Consider the following 22746-nt stretch of genomic DNA (forward strand, 5'->3'; position numbering starts at 1 on the left):
TCATATCTTCATCTGTTGCCTCTCTCTTCCATCGGAGTAGAATCTTCAGGCGATTAGGATCTCTCTTTCCCATCACCATGCTCTGTACTTAGTCAAGTGGGTGGCATATAGTAGGCACTCCATAAATATTGTGGAGTGAATGAATAGATAATGCACATGAAAACCTGCGGGAAACTTTAAAGTTGCACAGCTGAAGGGAAAATTACACATTATCAGTTCTGCCTGCCCACTCCAAAGAGGAGAGGATTTACATGTAGCTTTGCAAGTCTCTTGCAAACACATAGACATTTCAGGAACTCACTTAGTCGGTTATGTGAGGAACTCCTTGGGGAAATGAAGGAAATGAAAGAAATGAATTTCATTTTGCTAGGCGCAGTATGTTATTTCCCAAATTGCTCTCGATTTCCACAGAAATGGCTTCTGGCATAGGGAGTGCACGTGCAAAGGCCTGGTACAGCCAGAGCAGGAAGGTCCCTATGGAGGACCAGACGGGCTTGTGTTCTGAGGGGAAGGCGGACTGGGGTGTGGCCTCCAGGGTCACTGACCCCTCCAAAGCCCCTGTCGCCTTACACCCTCATCCACTGGTTCCAGAGTTCTTCACTCCAAAGTTAGTATAAAGCCCACCCTTATAAGAGATAGAAAGAACAGATGACTGGGGACTGGATTTGAACCCGGCCTCTTCCTTGCTATGTGATATTGAGCAAATTACTTTCACTCTTTGACTTTGCAAATTCTTTTTAAAATTTTTTGTAATATGAAAAATAGAGACACTGATTCCTGCCTCACCAGCTCTTCTCTGAGAGAAGGTATTTGCCCGTAACGCATATGAGAGGATCCCATTGTGACATGTCTGCTACCCCAAATTTCCCCGGAAGTTGATGGAGCCTGACTCTGGAAGCTTTTCTGTTGGGTAGATGTTGCCAGATGGAGGTGAACAGACAAATCACACTCCAACGTGAAAAGGTAATTCCAGAACACTGCTCAGCTCTTATTTCACATTAAAGGAAAGAATCGGTATTCAGAAATTATGTAATTGTGAAATGCTGAACAATTACAAAATATTTTGGCTCTTATTGGATATGGGGGAGGGATGCAAAACCCTGAAATAGAAGAAAGTGGTGGCTCATAGGAAAACTTTTTATCATATCTGTTTGTGAATGACTAAAAACTCCACCTTCCCACACACATTCTGAACACTTCCTGCAAAATGAGTCATCATGTTATGATGGCAAGTATTTGGTAAGCATCTACTAGATGCCCAGTTTCTGGATCTGAACCTATTCTGAGACCCAAAGCCACTGACTGAAGGAGAGCCTGGGTACCCATGAGGAAGGCTGCAATACCACAGCAAGTGTAGAGAGTAATGGTTCCTCCAGGCCTTCCTCTGAGGGACTTCGGGCCATTTATTTGGGTGACCATACACAGAGTAAGAGGAATATCCAGATTTTTCAAAGACTGTTGGATACAAGCTGACATTGATACCCAGGGCACCCAAGGCATACTTAGAGTGAAGGATATGTGGACTTGCAGGTAAGAGAATGGAGTCCTCACATATGTCTGTTTCACAGCAAGATGATCATTTCCCCAGTCCCCAAATGAATACTAGCAGTTAGCAGAACACGCCTCCCATGGTTTCCTTGGTCTCTGTGATAAAATTGTCATTGTGGGGAAGACAAGTAGAGGCATTTCCATCCCAGCCAAGAAAAGAAACCAAAACCAATTCTCATCCTGAGGATAACTGACATGATAAGATGCAGAACTGGTGGTCTCCATTATATCTCCATTTAATTAACCAACCTGGTCCCTTAGAAATTCAGATGGGCCCAGGAGGGTGGCAGTGAGCCACCACAAACTCAAACAAATGGTAGGTTTACTTGATACCAGATACGGTGTCTATGCTACAACCAATTAACACAGCATTGGGGATATAGTCTGTGGCCACTGATCTGGAAAATAAGTTTGTTTCCATCCCTATCTGGAAAAAGGATCAGAAGCAGTTTCTATTCACATGGGGTGGGCACTACTGCACATTTACAGTCTTGCTCCAGGGCCATATTAACTGTCCTACTCTCTGTCATAAGAGTCTGAAGGGACATGGACCACCTGGACATTTTGCGGAATATCACATTGGCACACTAGGTTGATGCATCATGCTCATTCGACCAGATGAACAAGAAATGGAAAGTACATTCAAGAGCTTGGTAGGAGACATGCGATCCAGAAGGTATGAGATAATCCTATGAGGAGTCAGGGGTTCGCCATATCAGTGACGATTTTAGGTTTCTGCGGTCTGTGGCATGCCACACCTATTTCAAAATAAAAAAGAAATTCCTGTATCTTATGCTTCACACCTCCAGGAAGGAAGGAGAATGCTTGTTAGGCCTCTTTGGGTTCTGAAGGCAGCATGTTAAACACTTGGGGATACTGCCCTGACCCATTTTCCCAGCGGCATGGAAGGTTGCCAGCTCCGGGTGGATGACAGAGCAGGAAAAGGCTCTGCAGTAGGTCAGGCTGTGGTCAAACAACCCTGCCATTGGCACCATAAGGCCCAGTGGACTCTGTAGTATAAGAGTCATTGGTGGTAATAAATACTCTGTGGAGTTTATGGCAAGTGCCAATTAGGAGACTCATAATGTAGACCCCCAAGCTTCTGGAAGAAGGCCATGCCATCTGCAGCAGAGCGCTATGCATTTGCAGGGGGAGAAGTTCCTGTTCTGCTACTGGGTCCTATCAACAGACCAGGAAGCCAGAGCTGCCTATCATGACCTGGATTCTGACAGATCCACCAATCAAGAGGGAGAGATGACATGACATGGAAGTGGCACAACCAGGATCAGGCCCAAGCAAGGTCAGAGGGCACAAGTAAATTACACAAGCAGATGACCCAGATCCCATGTCATCCACCACTGGCACCTTTCACTCACATTACAGTTACGGTCACTCGGGCTGGGGATGGGAGCATGGAAGGCCAGGCTGATTTCACAAAGAGGTATTGGCTCTGTATGTGGATACCAGGCAAAAATAGACCACCTTTGCACAACAGGCAGAACTCCAAAGGGTGTACCTGGCCATCTACTGGGGAAAGGTTCAAGGTAAGATATAAGTGGATGGCTGACTTGATTGGCCGGTCAGGGGCCCTGGCAGAGAAAGACAGGAAGATCAGCTCCCCTTGCTTCTTCAAAACCAACTTAAACAAAAGCCTTTAAGAAGTCATCTAGGCAGCCCTGGCCAGGGTTATCAATTATTGATGGGTTTACTGGGGAGAAGATGAACAGAGACCACTATGGAACTTGCCCCTTTACTTTTAGTGGTTCAGACACATGCCACAGCTCAATGCTCCACAGGAAGCATCCCAGCTCCCTGGAGCCTCCTTATAAAGCTTTCAGCCCTCAACTTCTTTTAAGCTGACTTTGACTACCCACATAGAATAGCACCAAAAACCAGAAACTAGATGTGTAATACAAAACTCCAGAAGGGGCTGGAATCAGTGACCTGCAGGGTCCCTCTGGCCCTGAGAGTCCATGATAAAGGGACTCTTTATCGTGGGAATATTTTCCCAGTGCAGTGGCTCTCTCACTTAATCATGTATCAGAATCACCTGGAAAGCTATTAAAACACAGATTGCTGGGCTCCATCGCAGAGCAGCAGGGTCTAAAAATTTCCATTTCTATCCAGTTCTCAGAGGATGTTGAAGCTGCCTGTGCAGGAAGCACCCTTTGAGAGTTACTGTCCCAGAGCAACAGGACTCAGTGGCCGACCTTATGGGCCTCACTCCAGGCTCCAACACCCCGAGTTCTAGCAGCTGGCTTCAACGATGAAGGCCATGTGTTGTAGTTAAGAGCCTCAGCTTTGAGTCAGACTGATCTGAGTTGAAATCCAGACTCAGCCACTGATGGGCTGTGTGACCTGTGGCAAAGTGGACCTCACCTTGTGAGCCTCAATTTTCTCATCTGTAAAACAGGAGTCATAATAATATAAACCTTACAGGGATATTGTGAAGATTTAATTAGATACATTGAAAAAGTGGGCATGGTGCTTGGCACACAGGAAGCCCTTGGTAAATAAGGATACAATGGCACAGGTGATGCTATGGTTTTCTAAACTGTAAAGGGCTGGCCAAATGGAAGAGACTGCATTCTGTGGGCATCTAGCTTTTATTCTTCAATTCAAATTGTCATCTTCTGGGACACAGAGAGGTAACAATATTGAGGAAAGGAAAGAAAAGAGACTCTGTAATGGGGGCTGACACTCCTTGCTCCTCACACCTCCCCAGCCCTCCCCACTCCACCTCTCCTCGGCCCTCTTCTCTAAGGTCATCTTGTTTAAATTTGGACTTGGACTTCTCCGGGAAACAAGTCCACATTCTTCTTTACCCATGAGGGTGAGTAGCCGTATTCCCTCCTCCCGTCTCTATACCATGCCCGTCAGTGCTTCTATAGGCTGATGCAATCACAGCAGTTAGCATGCCAGGCACATAACACTCGCGCAAACAATATTTGTTGAATTGAGCAGATTTCTTAGGTCTCTTCCAGCTTAAGCTTATAGCTATTGTGTAGTAGAGACCTGAACTGAGAGTCAGTAAACCAAGGTGGGGGCCCAGATCTGCCACTAACTCAGGGTAGAGATGTCACTTTCCTCCTCTGCGCCTCAGCCTTCTCATCTCTATTATGGGGTGATGTCTAAGTACTCATCTCGCATTCCACTGTCCTGAATTTCTACATTTTATTTTATTTGTATATTTTATTTTAGGCTTCTTTAGGGTTCAAGGTCAAGGCCTTTAAGCAGTGTTTCACATAACGGAGAAAGAGGGGGTTTCCTTTTGCTCCAAAGTGGCCACATTTTACTGGAGGCCTCTTGCATCTTCCTTGATGAAATCTCCCATAATAACGCACAGTCATGATGATCATTAATATTGCATGTAATCATTAAAGTAAGTAGCATCATATTCCTCTCAGCTTAGATGGTATCTTTTAGCTGAGAGTCTGCTGATGCTTTAGCAAGACAGATGAAGGCAAAGAGGGATTGCTATTCAAGCCGCTCACTTAAATCTTCCCCGTGTGCATTTTCAAACCTAAAGGGAGGTGGCGTAAGGTAGTGAAGACAGTTGGATTTGGCTTTAGAAGCTGTGGCTTCAGTGACAGGTTCTTTTACATTCCAGCTGTGTGACTATGGGCAAGTAACTCAACCTCTCTGAGCCTCAGTCTCCTCATCTGAGAGTGCTTCTCTGCTCACCTCACAGGGTTGTCACAACGATCAATAAGATAATGGATATGAAAATTTGTTGTAAAATCTTAACGCTGTCTGCAAACACAAGGAATTGCCATTAAGATAATAAAAAGCAAATGGCACATGAATATTTCACAAGCCTGGACGGGGACAGATTATTTGTGAAGTATTCCCATCTAATGGGGTTTTATAAGTACACACTCCCTCTCCTTATTACAAACTTCCTAATAACCTCTTTCGAAATCTTCTCTTCAAACTCCCTTTGTCTCCCCCGTCATTTCTTCTTAATATCTCCTCTCTCACACAGCTATTTATTACTGAACTCTGGGTGGCATTTGGGGAGCCAGTTGGTTAGAAAAACACACACATACATATTTTGTACAGAGACATAAACAAAATGAAGCAAGGACACCTCAATGCTAAGCCAAGATATTAAGAAATATACATCTTCCTTGTGGGTCTGTCGGAGCTGCTCATATTAGCGATGCTTAGTCTGAAATGAGGTGTAACAACCCCATCCCCATATGTAGCCTCAAATCCATTCACATGTGGCACTCATTTGGAGAGGGAAGAAATAAAACAGGCTTGCATGCATTTTTTTTTTCCTCTTAAAAAAAAAGTATAAGAGTTTTACAAAGCCTTTTGGAGTCTCTCTTGGCTAAAAAGGAAATCCTTTTGCTATTAACTGCTCCTGCAGAGAGTGCTTGCTCGCTGCAAGATCATGATGAGGGTAAGCATTAATTAAATCTAACTGCGAGAGAATAATTATGTACACATATCCGTCAGCACAAGTTGTCACTATCCAGTAACAAAGTTGGATACAAACTCCATCAGCAGAACTGTCAGGCGGCTGTTAAAAGGATATAAATGTGTCCCAAAAGGATCATTTCATTTAGGGGGGGAAAAATTGAATTGCAAAGGATTAATGAGGCGAGGGGTTTGTGTTTTCAATTGGATGTAAAATGCAAACTGAGTAAGTTGTGATATCATCATTTAACCTTAATGTTTAGCTACATTTGGATTTCTCACATGTGGGGAGGGCAATTAGACCTTGTACACCAAACCAACGTTTGCCATCACGAAATGAGATTAAAGGTTAGATTATTTTAAGTTAAATTGCACCAAAGTTTACAAGAAAATCATAAAATCTAATTCACGCAGATGGCATATTCTTAATAATAATTAGGCAAGAAAATGAATGCAAATCCCACCAGGGTAATTAGAGGTTTTAGGAAAGGACCCATTTTTTGTGGCTGCCTTCATTTCTACTGAATTTTAGCTAACCTCGTAGGCCTGTGAATGGGCAGAGACCACACACAGGTGTAATGAATGCAAGTTTTGGAGGCAGGAACTGCGGATGGACACAGCTACAATGTAGGAGAAAGGACAGTGACATTGGAAGCAGAAAGATCTAAGTTCATGTCCAGGATCCATCACTGACTGACCATGTGCGCTTGGGCAACTTACTTCATGTCTCTGAATATCAATTTCCTTTACAAAAGAGGGTTCTAGAAGGGCGGTTACAATAATACATTTGAAAGCACCTAGAACAGTGATTGGCACAAAATCATTGACCAATTACTGCTGTTGTTTCCAATCAGATATATGCCCCAAAGTAAGAAATAGAATACAAACAAACCACATTAGCCTTGAGATTCATTCCTCCTGTAACGCCATCTTTGCTGGGGGAGTCATGGGCAGTGATGGTTTCCAACCAAGGCAAGGAATAGGAAGGCTAATTGGTTTCATTGCAGGCTTGGTGGATGGCTAAAATGTCAACACCAAAGTCATCTCCTCCAGTGCACTTATAACAATTTGTAACTTTGCACTTGAATGCACCCTTGCTTGACTGATTGCCTGCCTGTTTCTCCTCCATACTATAAGACCCATAGAGATGAGAATCTTGTATGTCTAGTGTTCCACTGCAGTCTCAGGACCTAACGTGGTGCCTCACACATGGAAGGCACTTAGTTGAAAGAATGAATGGAAGTCAGGTTGGAGGCCCCGGGGAGGGACGTAGCAGGAGGGGCTAGAATCCTAGAAATGAGAATCAGCAGCAGCACTAAAGAGAAGTTAGGAAGAGATTCATCCTATGGCAGGGAACGTGCTAGGACCACAGAAGCTGATATTAGTCAGAAGGCCAGAGTTGATTAGGAATCCTACCCATTCTGGGATGCTGTAATTATCACTGTCACTGCCTACTCTTGAGTTGTCAAGATCGTGTCAAGTTATTTCCCTATAGTCTGCCTGAAAGCAGGATGATTTCCTCAAGTGAAGGTTGCTACTAATGACGCAACGTCGTTCACCTCAACCCTTCTCGGCCGACTCCTTTGGCAAGGTAACTAGGCTGACACAGATACAGGAGGAGGTGGGACGTTAGAGCTGTTCCCCAAAAACCTTCACAATTAGACCATATACTGGGCCTTTCTAATTCCAGAGGCTATCTTGACAAAATGGACTAATTCCATGTCCTGAAGGAAAAATATGATGGATATGGATTCACACAAAATATCACTATTTTGCCTTGACAGTGACCATTGTTCCGGAAGTGCTTTCCTTTAACCACAACCTCCCCTACACTCTCTTCTCCCTAAAGCAGCAAAACCAAAACAAAGTCAGTGCACATAGACTGCTTCTCCCTACTCCCACTCCCAATTGAAAGAAATGTCTTTCAGAGGGATAAAAATTAAACTAGATTTAGTCATAAATGTTGCAAAGAGTCATCATTGAAAATAAAATAAAATTTCAGGAAATTGGGACAAAGCCAGAAAATTGAAGTCATAAGATGTGAAGACCCATAAAAAGAATTTTTCACTTCTTGCAAAAAAATCTTTAAACTCTAATACTTGGACACAGAATTTTATATGTCATTTGATTATATTTTTAATAGTAAAGTTCAATTTATCTATATTATTATTATTTCTTTTCCTGCTTGATCTAACGGGGAGATTTCTGTAAAGAGTCTTCCACTTTGAACAGTATTCATCAACTTGTCATTGTACTTCTCTCAATTTTTTCTTTATATATTTTGAGGCTGTGCTGTTTCTGTATGTAATCACAGATTTCATTTGTCTCCTGGTGAACTGTTCTTTTTATGATTAGTGACCTTCTTTATTCCTAAGGATTTTTTTGTTTCTTATTATTGTAAAGTTTATTTTGTAAAGAAGACATGATTTTATATTTAGAAAATCCTAAAGACTCCACCAAAAATGTGTGAGATCTAATCAACACATTCAGCAAAGTTGCAGGATACAAAATGAACATACAAAAATCAGTAGAGTTTCTATACACAAACAACAAATTACTTTAAAGGAAATAAAGAAATGATCCTGTTTATAATAGCATCAAAAACAATAAATGGGGCCCACCTGGTGGCGTAGTGGTTAAGTTCATGTGCTCCACTTCAGCAGCCTGGGGTTCACAGGTTTGAATCCAGGGCACAGATGTATGCACTGCTCATCAAGCTATGCTGTGGCAGGCATCCCACATACAAAATAGAGGAAGACTGGCACAGATGTTAGCTCAAGGACAATCTTCCTCAAGCAAAAAGAGAGAGATTGGCAAGAGACGTTAGCTCAGGGCCAATCTTCCTCACCAAAAAAATCCCCAAAAAACAAAAAGCCAGTAAAATACTTAGGAATAAATTTAACCAAGGTGATGAAAGATCTCTACATTGAAAACTACAAGACACTGATGAAAAAAATTGAAGATGATGCAAACAAATGGAAAGGTATCTCATCCTCAAAGACTGCAAGAATTAATATCGTTACAATGTCCATAGTGCCCAAAGCAATCTACAGATTCAATGCAATCCCTATCAAGACTCCAATGGCTTTTTTTACAGAAGTATTTTGCCATATATTTATACATCTCCCCAATCTTTCATTTGATTAGTATTTGCCTAGCATATCTTTTTCCTTTCTCTTCACTCTCAAACTTTTTGTGTCTTTATGATTTATGAAAATCTTTGGTAAACAGCATATAACTAAATTTTGCTTAATATTATCTATCTCTGAATTTCAATATGCGAATTACATGTATTGTGATTACTGATGCTTTGGGCTTATTTCCATAATGTTATCTTTCATTTTTTTCTTTGCTGGTGCTTTCTCTTTACTTTCATCCCATACCCCCTACTGCCCCTCTGGAGTCACCATGACATTGGCTTCTAAATTCATAGCCAGGGCTCTGCATTCCCTCCTCACTCCTTACACCTGGATTCTCTGAGTCCAAATCTGAGATGCTCCATTACACCAGAGGTTGAGGGCCAAATCTGGCCCACTGTCCGTTTTCATATGGCCCAGGAGCTAAGAATATTTTTATATCTTTAAGTGATTAAAACAAATCAAAATAAGAATAATATGTTAAGGCATGAAAATTATATGAAATTCATATTTAATGTCCATAAATAAATTCCGTTCTTCTCATTAGTAGAACTCTATTACCAAAAAAGTAATACTTAGTTATTATGTTTTGAATTTTGTTAATAAAAATTTGTGGAAAATTTTCTCTCATTATAAAAGTGCCCGCATACTATCCTCAAGTTTGCCTCTTGGTCAGTAAGCCCTGAAGTGTTTACTATCTGGCCCTTTACTCAAAAAAAATTGCTGACCCTGCACTAGATCATAGGCCCTTGCAAGGATGGATCCAGGATCCAAATGAATCGCCCTTCCATACATCACAAGCCATGCTGTATCTAACAATGGCTTGAGATCCAAACCTCTTTAGCACTGTTAAAGAGAGGCACTGGGCTGGCACAGTGGTTAAGTTCGTACATTCCACTTCAGTGGCCTGGGGTTCTCTGGTTCGGATCCTGGGTACAGACCTACACACTGCTTGGCAAGCCATGCTGTAGCAGGTGTCCCACATATAAAGTAGAAGAAGATGGGCACGGATGTTAGCTTAGGGCCAGTCTTTCTCAGCAAAAAAGAGGAGGATTAGAGGCAGACGTTAGCTCAGGGCTGATCTTCCTCAAAAAAAAAAAATGTAAAAAAATTTTTTTAAATTTTTAAAAAATGGAGAGAGGCACGCTGGAAAAGGTAAAAGAAAAAATAGTACAGTCTTTAGATCAGCTATAAAATGATCACAATCAAGGATCGTCTCCTCCCTTGGCCAGCTGTACCACATTATAGAAGTTCCTTCACATGGCCCCAGTTTTTCCATCAGCAAATCGGGAATAATTATGCTTACTTCACAGGGTGTTGAGGATCAGCCCAGGGTTTAACATAAAATAGAGGCTTAATAAAATGTCAATGCTTGTAGGTTGCAAAAGTCATTCCAATGATTTGCTCCTTCTGCCTTCAACTGATGAACTCTCTTCCTCCATCCCTTGAATGTGAGATGGCCTTGTGACTTGCTGTGAGCAACAGAACAAAGCACAAAGAATGATGTGCACCTTCCGAGTTTCAGCCTCAAAAGGCTTTGCAGCTCCTGTTCTTGCCATTTTTGGAGTCTGCCATGAGTCACATGAGTCTGCCATGTGACTCAGCCTCGGAGAGCTAGCTGACAACATGACCAAGGTCAGCTGAGTCTGCCCCACTGGATCAGAAGAACTGCCACTCATAGGTGGAAATTAGCATATTGATAAGGAGATCTGATCGGTGGTTACCAGGGAAAAGGGGGGGTGGGGGGAGGGTACGGAGGGAGAAGTGGTGTACCCACAACATGACTAACAAAAATGTACAACTGAAATCTCACAAGGTTGTAATCTATCATAACATTAATAAAAAAAAAAAAAAAAAAAAGAAGAACTGCCCAGCCGAGCCCAGCCCTAACATTTGACTTGAATTAAGAGCCAAATCAATGGTTGCTACTTTAAGTCACAAAGTTTCAGGGTGCTTCATTATGCCACAACTCTTACTGACATAGCATCGTACCATTCTGATGAAAGAAATATCCTAGAATTGTGTCCTCAGGCCCCACCAAGACCTGGTCCAGAGCCTTCTACTAAGGCTGCTTGTGGTTACCTCACCACCCGGCCAGGCCTGACGGAATTGACTGACAGCCCCCTGACATATTTCAAACGGGCAAGGAAAACCGCCTGGAGGAGACACACTTTCAGAAACACAAAATTCTCTGAAAGACACACTAGGGAAGATTTATGGAGGTGGCTGCATGCTCTGACTGCAAATCAGCTCCCCCACACCCAGTCCAATGTGACCTGGTGGTACTGGCCTGGCAGCAACTCTTGGGGTGGACCTGTGGTCAGGAAAGGGGGAGCCAGGGCCCCAGGAAAAAGGCCCCCTGGATCAAATATACATGTCATTCTCGTCATTGAAGGTGTCAAGCTTCTGATTCCAGGATGCCGCTAATCTATAGAGCGCTTTACAGGAGGATTTCCATAAGCGTTCTAGCACATTCTCACAACAGCCCTAGGAAACAGGAATGGCAGGAATTATCACATCTCCAGGTCCTGCAGATGGAATCCCAAAAAGATTAAGCAGTTTCCTAAGGTCACACTGCCCTCAAGAGCTGGGGTTCAAACCAGGATTTTCTGACTCCAAAAACTGGACTCTTCAATAGACAACAATGCTTTTCAATGGGATTTATAATCAAAGCCCATTTGAGTTGAAGGAGACCTGTGGAAATTACCTAGCCCATCACCTTTGTTTTCCAAATTAGCAGCAAAGATTTATTAGGTACTTACTATGTTAAGTGTGACCTGCACAGCACTTTACATACATTAACTCTAATCCTCCCAGCCTCCATAGGAGGTGGCCAGTTGTATCATTTGCAGATTAGGTAATGACAGTTTAGCACAACAATTCATTTCTCAAAGTTGAGCAAATCAGAGGTAGAACCGGGGTGTGAATCCACATCTGTCCAACTCCAGAATCTGAGCTCATTTCCACAAAGCCACACAGCTTCTTAGATGGGCACACTGAGGTCTGGAGAGTTGAAGGCCTTGTCCAAGATTATGCAGCCTGTTTGATTAATCACCCATTAATTCATCAAGCATTAATTGAGCATCTGCTATTTGTCAGGAACTAGGCAAGTCAATGGAAGCACAGGCGTGACCTGGACATAGTCACTGCACTTGAGATTAATTAAAGGAGAAGAGAAGTGGCCATAAATTACTCTAATAAAGGGTAATAAATGACCAATATCAGAAGCAATAGAGAGAAGAGGATATCAAAGTTTGGAGGAGTATGCATGACTTTCATTTGGGAACAATTTGAAAAGACTTCATGAAGAAAGTAGCTTTAAGGCTTTATTCTGAAGGAAGAGCAGGCATTTGGCATGTGGCAATGGAGTGGGGGAGGAAAATCAAGCAGGAGAAATGGCAGAGGTGAACAAAAGGGGGTTATTTCATCACAGACTTAGGGCCAGACTCCACGTAGCTGTCCAGTCTTCTTTCTATCCCTGTAACTGATGGTTTCAAGTTAACTTCATTTTGACGATGTAGTTTCAAAACTTCCTTTGGGAAGAGGGGCAATGAGCACCACCCCAAACTCCTTGGTAGGAAGGGAAGGCTGCCAAGGTGACAGAGGGGTGGGGGAACAGAGATGGCAACCAAAGAAATAAAGACTGATCCTGGGGCTGCCTGTTCAATATTTAATCATAGGAACAACCCAATAAGGCAAATAATTGAAAGCCATTAATGTTTCTGAATATTTTCCTCCAACTAAGTGAATAATTCCTAGCCAGTTACTAATAAACAGGAAAAAAACTAATAATGCATGCATTCTAAGAACAGTGTCCCACAATAAAAGAGCACATCGGGGCTTATCTATCAGGGAGGATAAAGGAGCCAGAATGTGCCTCTCCTCCCAGTGTGGGGACACAGCTGGGAATCATGAAAGCGAAGTCCAGGGCCTGGCTCTGGCGGTGGATCTGGTATCTGCCTAGCTCACTAGCATCTGCTTTGTTCATAGATATTCCCATAATGCTCTGCACAGTGTCACTTCCACATGACTTTGCATCTTTTCTTTCTTCTACTAGCAATGTCTTTCCAACCTGTCTCCCTAGTTAACACCAGTGCATTCTTCAAGGGCCACCTCTGTGAAGCCTTCTTTAATTTTTCTTCCAATTTAGTAAACACACTAGGTCACCCCCACACCACTTCCCCTTGTATCCCATTGTGGTGCATATGTCTGATCCCCTTAGTCCTTCACTAAATGATGAAGTGGTCATGTATAGAGATCTGGGTGGCATATCCTCTACACATATGACATACCAAAAAAAGTTGGGTGAGTGCCTTAAAAAAATGCACGGAGCACCAGACAGTGATATAACCACTGGGGATGCTGCTCCTGAGCACTTGGTACTGGCTCCCTGGGGCCAGAGAGGGCCTAAAGGGGGAAGTCCTGACTCTTTATTAGCCCAGAGAGAGAGATGCCTCACCTTCCAGAACCTTGTGGCTCCTGATCCCTCTTACAACAGCACTGATGATACAGAAATCTTGCCAATGCAAGAGAAGCTAAAACCACTTCCTTCCAGTATCTAGACTGGGCTGGTGCAATTTCGCAGGTCAAATATCTTAGCCAGGCTGCAAAGACTAGTACTCAAGTCATCTGAGAACTGAAATGCAGGCTCTGCCTGGGCTCTGAATTCACAGCTCCACAATCTACTAGCTGTGTAAACTTGGGCAAGTAACTCAGCCAGTCTAAGCTTGAGTTTCCTCTTTTATAGAATGGGGATAATTATAGTACTTACCTTATGGGGATATTGAGATCTTTTACATAAGACAATCTGTGTGATGAGCACAGTACCAAGAACATACTAAATGCTCAAAAGATGCTGGTTGTACCACATCTCCTTAACCCTTTGTCTTCTGTGAGGCTCCCAACTATCTCCTTTTATTCACTCATCCATCCATCCATCCATCCGTCTATCCATTCATCTGTCTATTAATATATCCTCCCATTCAGCCAATTGCTACTCTATGCCAGTTCTGTGTTAGGCATTTGGGTTACAGAGCAACACAAATCACTGTCCTTTCCATCATGGGACTCTCAGAGTTGAGGAGGAAGACAGATGTGTTCACGTGTATTTACGATGGACCGTAACAGGGCTGTGATAGAAAGCAGCATGGGGGCTGTAAGTGCCCAGAGAAAGGAGTGGATCACTCAGCTGGGGTCAGGGCTGAGGGTGGGCAGGGTGGGGTCTTCACAGAGAAGACTTTGAAACTGGGTTTTGAAAAATGAGTAGCAATTTGCTGCATGGAGCCGAGAAGGGAGAAGGGGAGGGCCTTTTAGGCAGACCACGATCAGCAGTCAGACTTGGAAAGCAAAACATGTTGGGAGAAAGGAAAAAAGGCCAGTGTGCTGGAGGCTGCAGGATACAATGGCTAAGACTCAGAGGGAGCTAGAGGTAGTCGGGAGTCCAGGTCAGGAAGGAGCCTTGGGTAGCAGGCTGTGGCAACTTTTTAATCCTGTTAAACAGTGTGCCCTTCATCCTATAGACTCTTGCTTCTAAAATTGGATAAATTTATCCTTAATGGGTAATGATACTGACAAAAATAAGAGTAATAATAAAATAGTAGTGATAAGAATAATGAATAATAAAATAATAGAGCACACATGTTCAATGTGCACCTTTTGTCTGGCTCTGTGCTCAGTGATTGACAGGCATTATCTCATTTGATCCTACGGAAACCCTTTGAAGATGGTACCGTATCATCCTAGTATAATCAGCATAAATATGGTTCTTCTTCCTGGGATATCAACACTACCTAAAGACTTGAGAAAATGTTACATAATTTAACTGATGAATACTATAATTTAAACTAGAATAAATATGCACCTATTATGAAATAGAATGGCATGGATTTTTTTTTTAGATGGCATCCGGAATTTGGGGGTTATGACCGATGTCTTTCAAACACAGCTGCAGACCTTTAGCGGGTGTGTTGATTCTCATTTACTGTTAGGAAGACTTCACTGCAAAAGCTTGAGAAGCCCCCAGTGCAAGTGACAGAATATCAGGAAAACCTTTTAGGCAGGAGAGTGACATGACCAGATTTAGTGTGTCTGCAAAAGATCACTCCAGCTGCCAGGGTGGAAGACGGATTCGTGGATGAAGAGGCTGCTGCAGGAATCTGGATGAGGGATAATGAAACATCAACCAAGTTGGAGGCAACCGTCCAGGGAGGAGAGGATGGATTTGTGAGCCTCCGGAGGCCAAATGAACAAGACTCTGACGACAACGATAATATTAGTTACCTTTCACTGAGGGTCAATCACGGGCCAGGCACTTGGCTAAGCATTTTGCAGGCATTATCTCACAACTTGCCTGTGATTTTGGTATTATTAGCAAAATTTACAGATAAGAAAATTGAGGCTAAAAATGGCTTCTTTTGCTTAAGATCATTCAGCTAGCCAATGGAGGAATTAAATTTCAAATACAAAGTCTCACTTTGAAAGACCACTACCTAAACCTCAGGAAGCAATTCCTCCCATCCATAGAAATCTTCCACTCTTAATCTGAGTGCCAACATCTCCTTCTTACTGCCCGTGGACGATGGGGGTGACTATCCAACAGCTGCCTCATAAAACCCCGTAGCAGACATGAGGGCAGCAACCGGATCTCCACTGCCTTCCTGTGTCTGCCTAAGGACGATGCACTTCGGCATCCACCAGGCCTCTCAGGAGGAAGCCATAGCTAGAAAAACACATTGGAGCTGCTTTTAACCATGTGCTCAATTCCACAACACGGGTTCTGTACTACCCATTCCATCTGCCTGGAACCGCTGGGTACCACAGGCTGGGCGTGGAGCCTAATGAAGCAGAGAGACGCCAGGTGCTCCCACTCTGGGCCAGAAGGCCCACGGCCACCTCAGTGAGATAGACAGTGAAAGACTGGGAATTTAGACCACCAAATTTGGGATTTGGGTTTGTCAGCACAGGCTACCGGAGCACTTCCAAAGTTGTGTTTCTGTGGATGCTTCTGTTCCACAAGATGTTAATACATGTTCCAAGGGGAAAAATAGAATCTGTGGTCAAGATGGCTTCACAGACATTGAGCTAAACAAATGAGCCCAGCTTTCTGTACTGCAGGACTTCCCAGGGTCATTAACAGACTATGATGCATTCAGGAATTTCCAAAAGGAAGAGGGAGTGTGCGTGCAGAATTTTCAAAACTTTTACTGACCATGGAATTCTTTGGTCCAAGAATTTCTTGAAGACCTGTGCAAAGTGTGTGAGTTGGGAAGTATAGGGCTGGCACATGCTATCCTTACTCTTTCTTGCAAAAACCTTACCCAATAGTGGCAGCAAAATCATGAGCACAATGTTATTAAGCCATTTTGAAAATTGCTTTAACAGCATCCACTTGAGCATGTTTAATGTGCTACCCATTAGCGAGTCTATCTCCAGGGGAAACAGGAGCCCCTGGAGGTCTGTACCAGGAGGCTTTAGTTTATCCTACATCCCTCTTACACCATCAATTTGAAAGTTATGAAACTGAGCCATTTTCCAAAGATCTTTGAGGTTAACACAATCATTTACTCAACAAACACTTATTAAGTACTTTCTATGTATTAGGTTCATGAATACAAAGCTTACATTTTTGAGAAGAAGATGGTAAACAAGCAAACAAAAATAATTTGAGACCATAATATTGTGCAAGGAGTAAAAAAGGGTCATGTCACAGATGGTAGCAAGTTGGGGGTGGAAAGGAGTAAAACGTGAGATGGGGTCATCCTGGAAGAGAGTTCTGAGGACCTGACATTTGAGCTAAGAGCTGAAAGGTAAGAAGGGGCCAACCAAGAGAGCAGCTGGATGGTGGAAAGAGGCATGTCAAGGAGAAAGAAAAGCAAGTTTTTGGACTCTAAAGTGAGAAAACATTTGCTGTGTCCATGCAGCACAAAAGAAGTCACTGTGGCTGGAGCACAAGGAAATGCCAAGTGAGTGAAGAGGACAGGAGCAGATCCAGAGGGAACAGGGTCTGTAAGTCAGGGCAAGGAGTTTGGATGGTTTTCAAAGGATAGGAGAAAACCACTGAATGATTTGAAGCCAGAGAGTGACGTTATCTTGTTTATGTTTCTAAAACGATTACTCTGGCTGCTTTGGGGAGACTGAATGTCAAGGAGGCTATGGTTGCAAGCAGGAGGTGGGAGACAGCAGGGGTCAGAATGGTGACAAAGAAAGAGAAGACAGATATGAGATACATTTAGGGGGAAAAAGTGAATCTCTTCCTGCATTTGTTCTCTTAGGCCCCATCTAACTTGTAAATTAAATTACCTTGATATCCAATCAAAGTCTGAGTCAAATAGCAGATTTTCATTAATAATCTAGCTCTGAAATTCTTATCTAAAGGGGGGAAACAGAGCAATTCCAAAGTGAAGGTCAAGCTTTATGCAAAAAAAAAAAAGCTTTCCACGTGGCATTCTGTACAATGATGAAAAATTAGGAACAGTCCAAATGCATAACAGTAGGTGCCTCCTTAAAACAGTTATGGTGCCTAAAAAGAATTTTTTTTAAGAATTCAGTGACATAAAAAATGTTTGGAATATGACACTAAGGAAATGAGTTCAAGATTGGTAGCAAAGAGGGAGGAGGTTATAGACTTGGAGTCAAGAGTACTTATAGGGGCTGTATTTGTAGGGAGGATATAGAATGGGGATTCTTGGTGAATGGTCGGGGGATAAAGATGGATATGTAAAGCTGAGTGAAATTATAAGTGACCCTGAATGCTAATCCATAACAAATATAAGATAACATTTGTTCAGTTCCTGATACACATTAGCTGAGCATTCCAAAGCAGTCTATAGCCATCGTTTCATCAGGTCCTTAGAGCAACCCTCTGATGTAGGGATTGGCATCCCCGCTCTACAGGAGAGGAACCTGAGGCTCAGAGACATCCAGTGACTCTTCTAAAGCCAAAGTTGAAATTGACTGGGCTGGGATTAGCACCCAGACATTGTGGACCTCAAAGCAACTGTTCTTTATCATGACACAATGGTTCAACCTGGGGGTAACAACACGAGTTCCCAAAAGGAACTCCATCACCAACTTCTGCCTTGATTTATGACCTCAGCTTAATGGGCAGACCTTGGTTTTTCTCTGGATACAGGATTCCACAGGATTAAGACCTAGACATAATCTCAACAAATAACAAGTGTCTACTGTGTGTGCAGGCACTGAGTCAGGCCCAGAAATGCAAAGATGATTCAAACAATAAGACAATCCCTGCCTTCGAAGAACTCTCTGTTTGGCTAAGGAGAGAACCAGACAAAAGCAAATTATATTACACAAAAATGAAATCAGTGCTTAACATCTGTATAAAGATGTGGAAGAATTCAGAGTGAACTGTGACTGTGATAATCAGTGACATCTTCATGGAAATGTGCCATGCAAGTTAAGCTTGGAAAGACAGGTGGGACTTCACTAGTATAAAACATAGTGGTTCAGCTAAAATGTTTGGGTCTCAGACTGCTTAGTTCTTCCTGGCTCTGCTATTTACTAGGGTGTCCCTTTGGGCAAGTTGCTGCAGCAATCTGTGCCTTAGTGACATCATCTATAAGATAGGAATTGTCACGCTACCTGTTTCATAGGGTTGCTAAGGATCAAATGAGATAAAATGTATATAGCATTCAGCCTGCTGCCTGGAATAAGTAAGTGTCAATAAATGGCAATGATTATTCACAGGGGCTGGATAGGGGATTTCATGCAGGGAGAATGGCATGGAAAAGAACATGGCAGTGAGAACACATGGATTTAGAAGAGAGAGCAGAGAGATCAGAGCTTTGTGGCAGCCTTGAATGTCATCTTCATGAGCATGAACACTTCTGAAGGTGCTGGACTACCGCTGAAGCTCTGGGAGAAGGAGAGTGACATAATCAGAGCCAGGCTACAGGGGCTGGAGAAGTGAGAACCAAGGAGAGAGTGATCAGCTGGAGACTATTGAGTGGACTGAAAGAAAAGGAGATGGGGTTTGGAAAATGGCAATGACAAGGGTGTTTGTCTCATACACAAATACAGAAGGTCAGAGAAAGAAAGAGATGAGGAGGCGGTGGCAGAGGAGGAGAGAATGGGAGGAGAAAGAGAAGCGGGGAAAGATTTATTTTTTATTGTATGCTGGGCTGGGCACTGTGCTAAGATATTATAACAACTCTGTGAGTTAGCAGTGGCTTAGAGAAGTAGAGTGACCTGCCCAAGTTGACATGGTTAGTTAACAGCAGAAGTGAAATTTGAATCCAGTTCTGCCCAATTTACAATGCTCCTACACTTGACCACTATATTATTCAGGCTATGAAAGAATGGGCCCAGACCCTGTTCTGGGATTCCACCTGAGGATGCCTTCCATGGGAATGGTCTTCCTCTCTTGCATTCTCCAAACTGACACCAGCTGCGATTTAAAGAGCATCTACTGTGCTCAGGTCCTGCACTAGGCACTTTCCATAGATTGCTGCTCATCTTCTCAGCCACTCTGAAAGATGGATGATCCGTTCCATTCTTAGATGAGGCAAGTGGGGCTCAGAGAGGTTAGCTCTACACCCAGGGGCACAGGTCTGCTGTCCCCAAGGCCTCAGCTGAGATGCCTTATCAGGGAGACAGCAGCATGAGTTCCATGAGCACAGAGAAGCAAGAGAAGAGGGCACAGCTCTTCCTGCTATGTTCATAACCTGAGGACAGCCCACTGACATCCTGGCAAACGTGCTGGGAGGGCCTACCTCGAGACTTGCTCCTCCGCTTCCGCTTCCCTGCCGAGATGCTGCGCGGTGCCGGCTGCAGCTGACCGATCTCGATGGGCGTGTTAGCACGGAAACTCTCCTTGAACTTCTGCATCAGGGATTCCACTGTGTCCTGCGTCGCCTCAGCTGCTGCTACAGGGTGGGCAATGGGGCTGTGGTTAGGGTTTGGCCCACCCACAGCCCCTGGAGGACTGGGCCTGGCCACCCTGAGTCCCTGGAGCTCCCTCCCTGACCCAGTGATGATGCAGAAGCCACAGGTTCCAGGATAGATGTATCTGTTGGCTTACTCATTTATTTATTCATCACGTACTATGTTCCAGGCACTGCTCCAGGCCCTGGAGATACAGTGGTGAAAAGATAGATACAATTTATGATTCAAGGAATCCATAAGTTAGTAGGACACATATGCAGGCATTTCAAACACTGTGCAATACTTCTAGTACAGAGTACTAGAGGAGCACCAAGAAGGCTCATCTCACCCAACCTGAGAGTCAAGGTAGGCTCCCCAGAGGAGACAATATCTACACTGAGACCTTAAGGATGAGCAGGAATTAGCAAAGAAGGTAGGATCAGGGTGAGGTTGCTGAAGAGACCTGATATAAGAGGGCCCCGGGTAGAAGGAGATGCAAGTGCAAAGATGGGAAGCCAGAAAGAGCATGGTGCTCAAGCAACTGAAAAGCGTTCGGTGTGGCTGCAACAGAGGATGCTAAATGGAGAGGAGGCTGGAGAGGCGAGAACGCCTTGTAAGCCACGTTGACATTAGAGTTTATCCTAATGGCAAAAGGTCATCATCGGAAGGTTTTAAACATGAAACCGGCATGTTTGAATTAAGTCCCTTTGGTAATAATTAGTAACTAGAGTATGGAGAATGCAAGTAGAGGCAGGGAGAGAGGCCAGCACAGAAGCTTTGCAGTAACTGGCCAGCCAGAGGCAATGATGGCCTGAACCAGAACAGTGGCAGTGAAGGTAGACAGCAATGCATGGGTCAGACAACACGTTAGGAGACAAAACTACAGTGCTGTAATACGTAGATCGCTTGGCACAATATCCTCATTTTATTGAAGAGAAATTGAGGCTCCCCAAATAAGGCATATGACTTGCTCTAAGCTAGCAAGGGGCAGAGTAAACCCTTCTACTCCTAGTCCAATGTTCCAATGCTTTGTCAGTAGCTGCATTTCCACAACATTTCAAAATTGAGACTGACAGAAAGTTCCAGTGAATGGAGAGAGTGAGGTCAGAAGGGTAGAGAGAAAAAGGTGGACCACAGAATAAAAAGCAGAAAAGTGTGAAAAGGAAGGAGAGAGGCAACATAAAAGGCCAGGAGAGGAAACAAGGAAGAAGAAAAGGAAACTACTGAACAGCCTCAGTGCCTTTGTTCTGAGAAATTCCCAAAGAAAGCCCGACTTTGAAATCTTCAAACTCAGCCCTCCCTCCATCTATGTCTCTAGAATCTAGGAAGTGTCTCCTTAGTTTCGGCTACCTGCTGTCTGATGCCAAGAGACGGGACGTGCCAAACATTCCTGCTTCTTTGAAGGAGTTTCACCAGACTGGACAAAGAAGGCTTCTGAACACCCCGACACCAATTTCTAAGGAGCTTCTGCTTTCTCGGGAAAGCTTATCAGCTTAGACAGATGGGGCTGCGGGGTAGCTTATCCCCAGAGGGCTGGTTGGGGAACTGGGTTCTTTGAGAAGCCACATCTTTGAGGACATAGAGGGGAATAGCCCTTTGCTAAGGAAAAGACAATACAAATGAACCACGTGGTGGCATCATAACTTTCTCACATGCCTATCTTGCTATCGCTCTCCCCAGATATCTGTTAGGTCTCCTTGAAGGAGAACCAAGGGGAAGATCCCAAAGATGGGCCCCCTCCTCCAAGTCTGTGATGCAGAGCCCTCCAGCAAGAGGCTGCAGTCCAACTGTGAGGAGCACTGGCGTGTCTGATCCTGATGCTTTCAACTCAGAGGGGAGATTGATTTGCCCCAAATTCTAAGAGTTGGGCTCTACTGTGGTCAAAAGTTCAGAGGAAGCCCAAGGTCTGGAATTCTCCAAGGGAAGGACTCACACAGGTCTGTCAACATTATACATTTATTCATCTTCCCATTCATTCATTCAACAGTATTTTCAGAAAAAAAAACATAATGTATCTGTGATGAGCCCAGGAGGTATGTCTTAGTCTGCCCAGAACACCATAACAAAAGTCATAGACAGGGTAATTTCAACAACAGATATTTATTTTTTCACAGTCCTGGAGGCTGGAGGTCTGGGATCAGGGTGCCAGCATGGTTGAGTTCTAGCAAAGGCTCTCTTCTTGGCTTGTAGACGACTGCCTCCTTGCTGTCATGGCGAGGAGAGAGAGAGAGAGGTCTTCCTCTTCTTCTGAGGCCACCATCCATTCAGATTAGGGCACCACCTTTATGGGCTCCTTTATCTTAATTACATCCTAAAGAATCTATCTCCAAATATAGCCTGCTGTGGACCAAATTGTGTCCTCCCAGAATTCATATGTTGGAGCCATGACCTACAATGTAACTGTATTTGGACATAGAGCTTTTAGTAGATAATTAAAGTTAAATGAGGTCATAAAGGCAGGGTCCTAATCCAATAGGACTGATGTCCTTATAAGAAAAGGAAGAAGAGAAATCCCTCTCTCTCCATGGGCATGAACTGAGAAAAGGCCGTGTGGGCACACAGTGAGAAGGCAGCCGTCTGCAAGCCAGAACTCAAGCCACACTGGCACTCTGATCTTGAACTTCCAGCCTCCAGAGCTGTGAGAAAATAAATTTCTATTGTCGAAGCCACCCAGCCCATGGTATTTTGTTATGGCAGCCCAAGTAGACTAGGACACAATCACAATCACATTGGCGGTAAGGCTTCAAAATATGAA

General features: G+C 43.6%; 1 protein-coding gene across 7 annotated transcripts in view; it reads right to left on the minus strand.

The window, feature by feature from the left end:
* The window catches only part of ASTN2 (astrotactin 2), an 827990-nt gene that overhangs the window by 565503 nt on the left and 239741 nt on the right, over window positions 1–22746 (minus strand). For 3 of the 7 annotated variants that reach the window (XM_070596246.1, XM_070596242.1, XM_070596247.1), the window contains exon 4: window positions 19841–19993. The exons of 2 other annotated variants lie outside the window; for them this stretch is intronic. In XM_070596246.1, coding sequence (XP_070452347.1) covers window positions 19841–19993 — 153 coding nt within the window. The remainder of the gene's footprint in view (window positions 1–19840; window positions 19994–22746) is intronic. 2 more of the 7 variants (XM_070596241.1, XM_070596243.1) reach the window with 1 other exon arrangement.

Source organism: Equus przewalskii, chromosome 26 (genome assembly GCF_037783145.1).
Source record: "Equus przewalskii isolate Varuska chromosome 26, EquPr2, whole genome shotgun sequence".
Classification (NCBI taxonomy): Eukaryota; Metazoa; Chordata; class Mammalia; order Perissodactyla; family Equidae; genus Equus; species Equus przewalskii.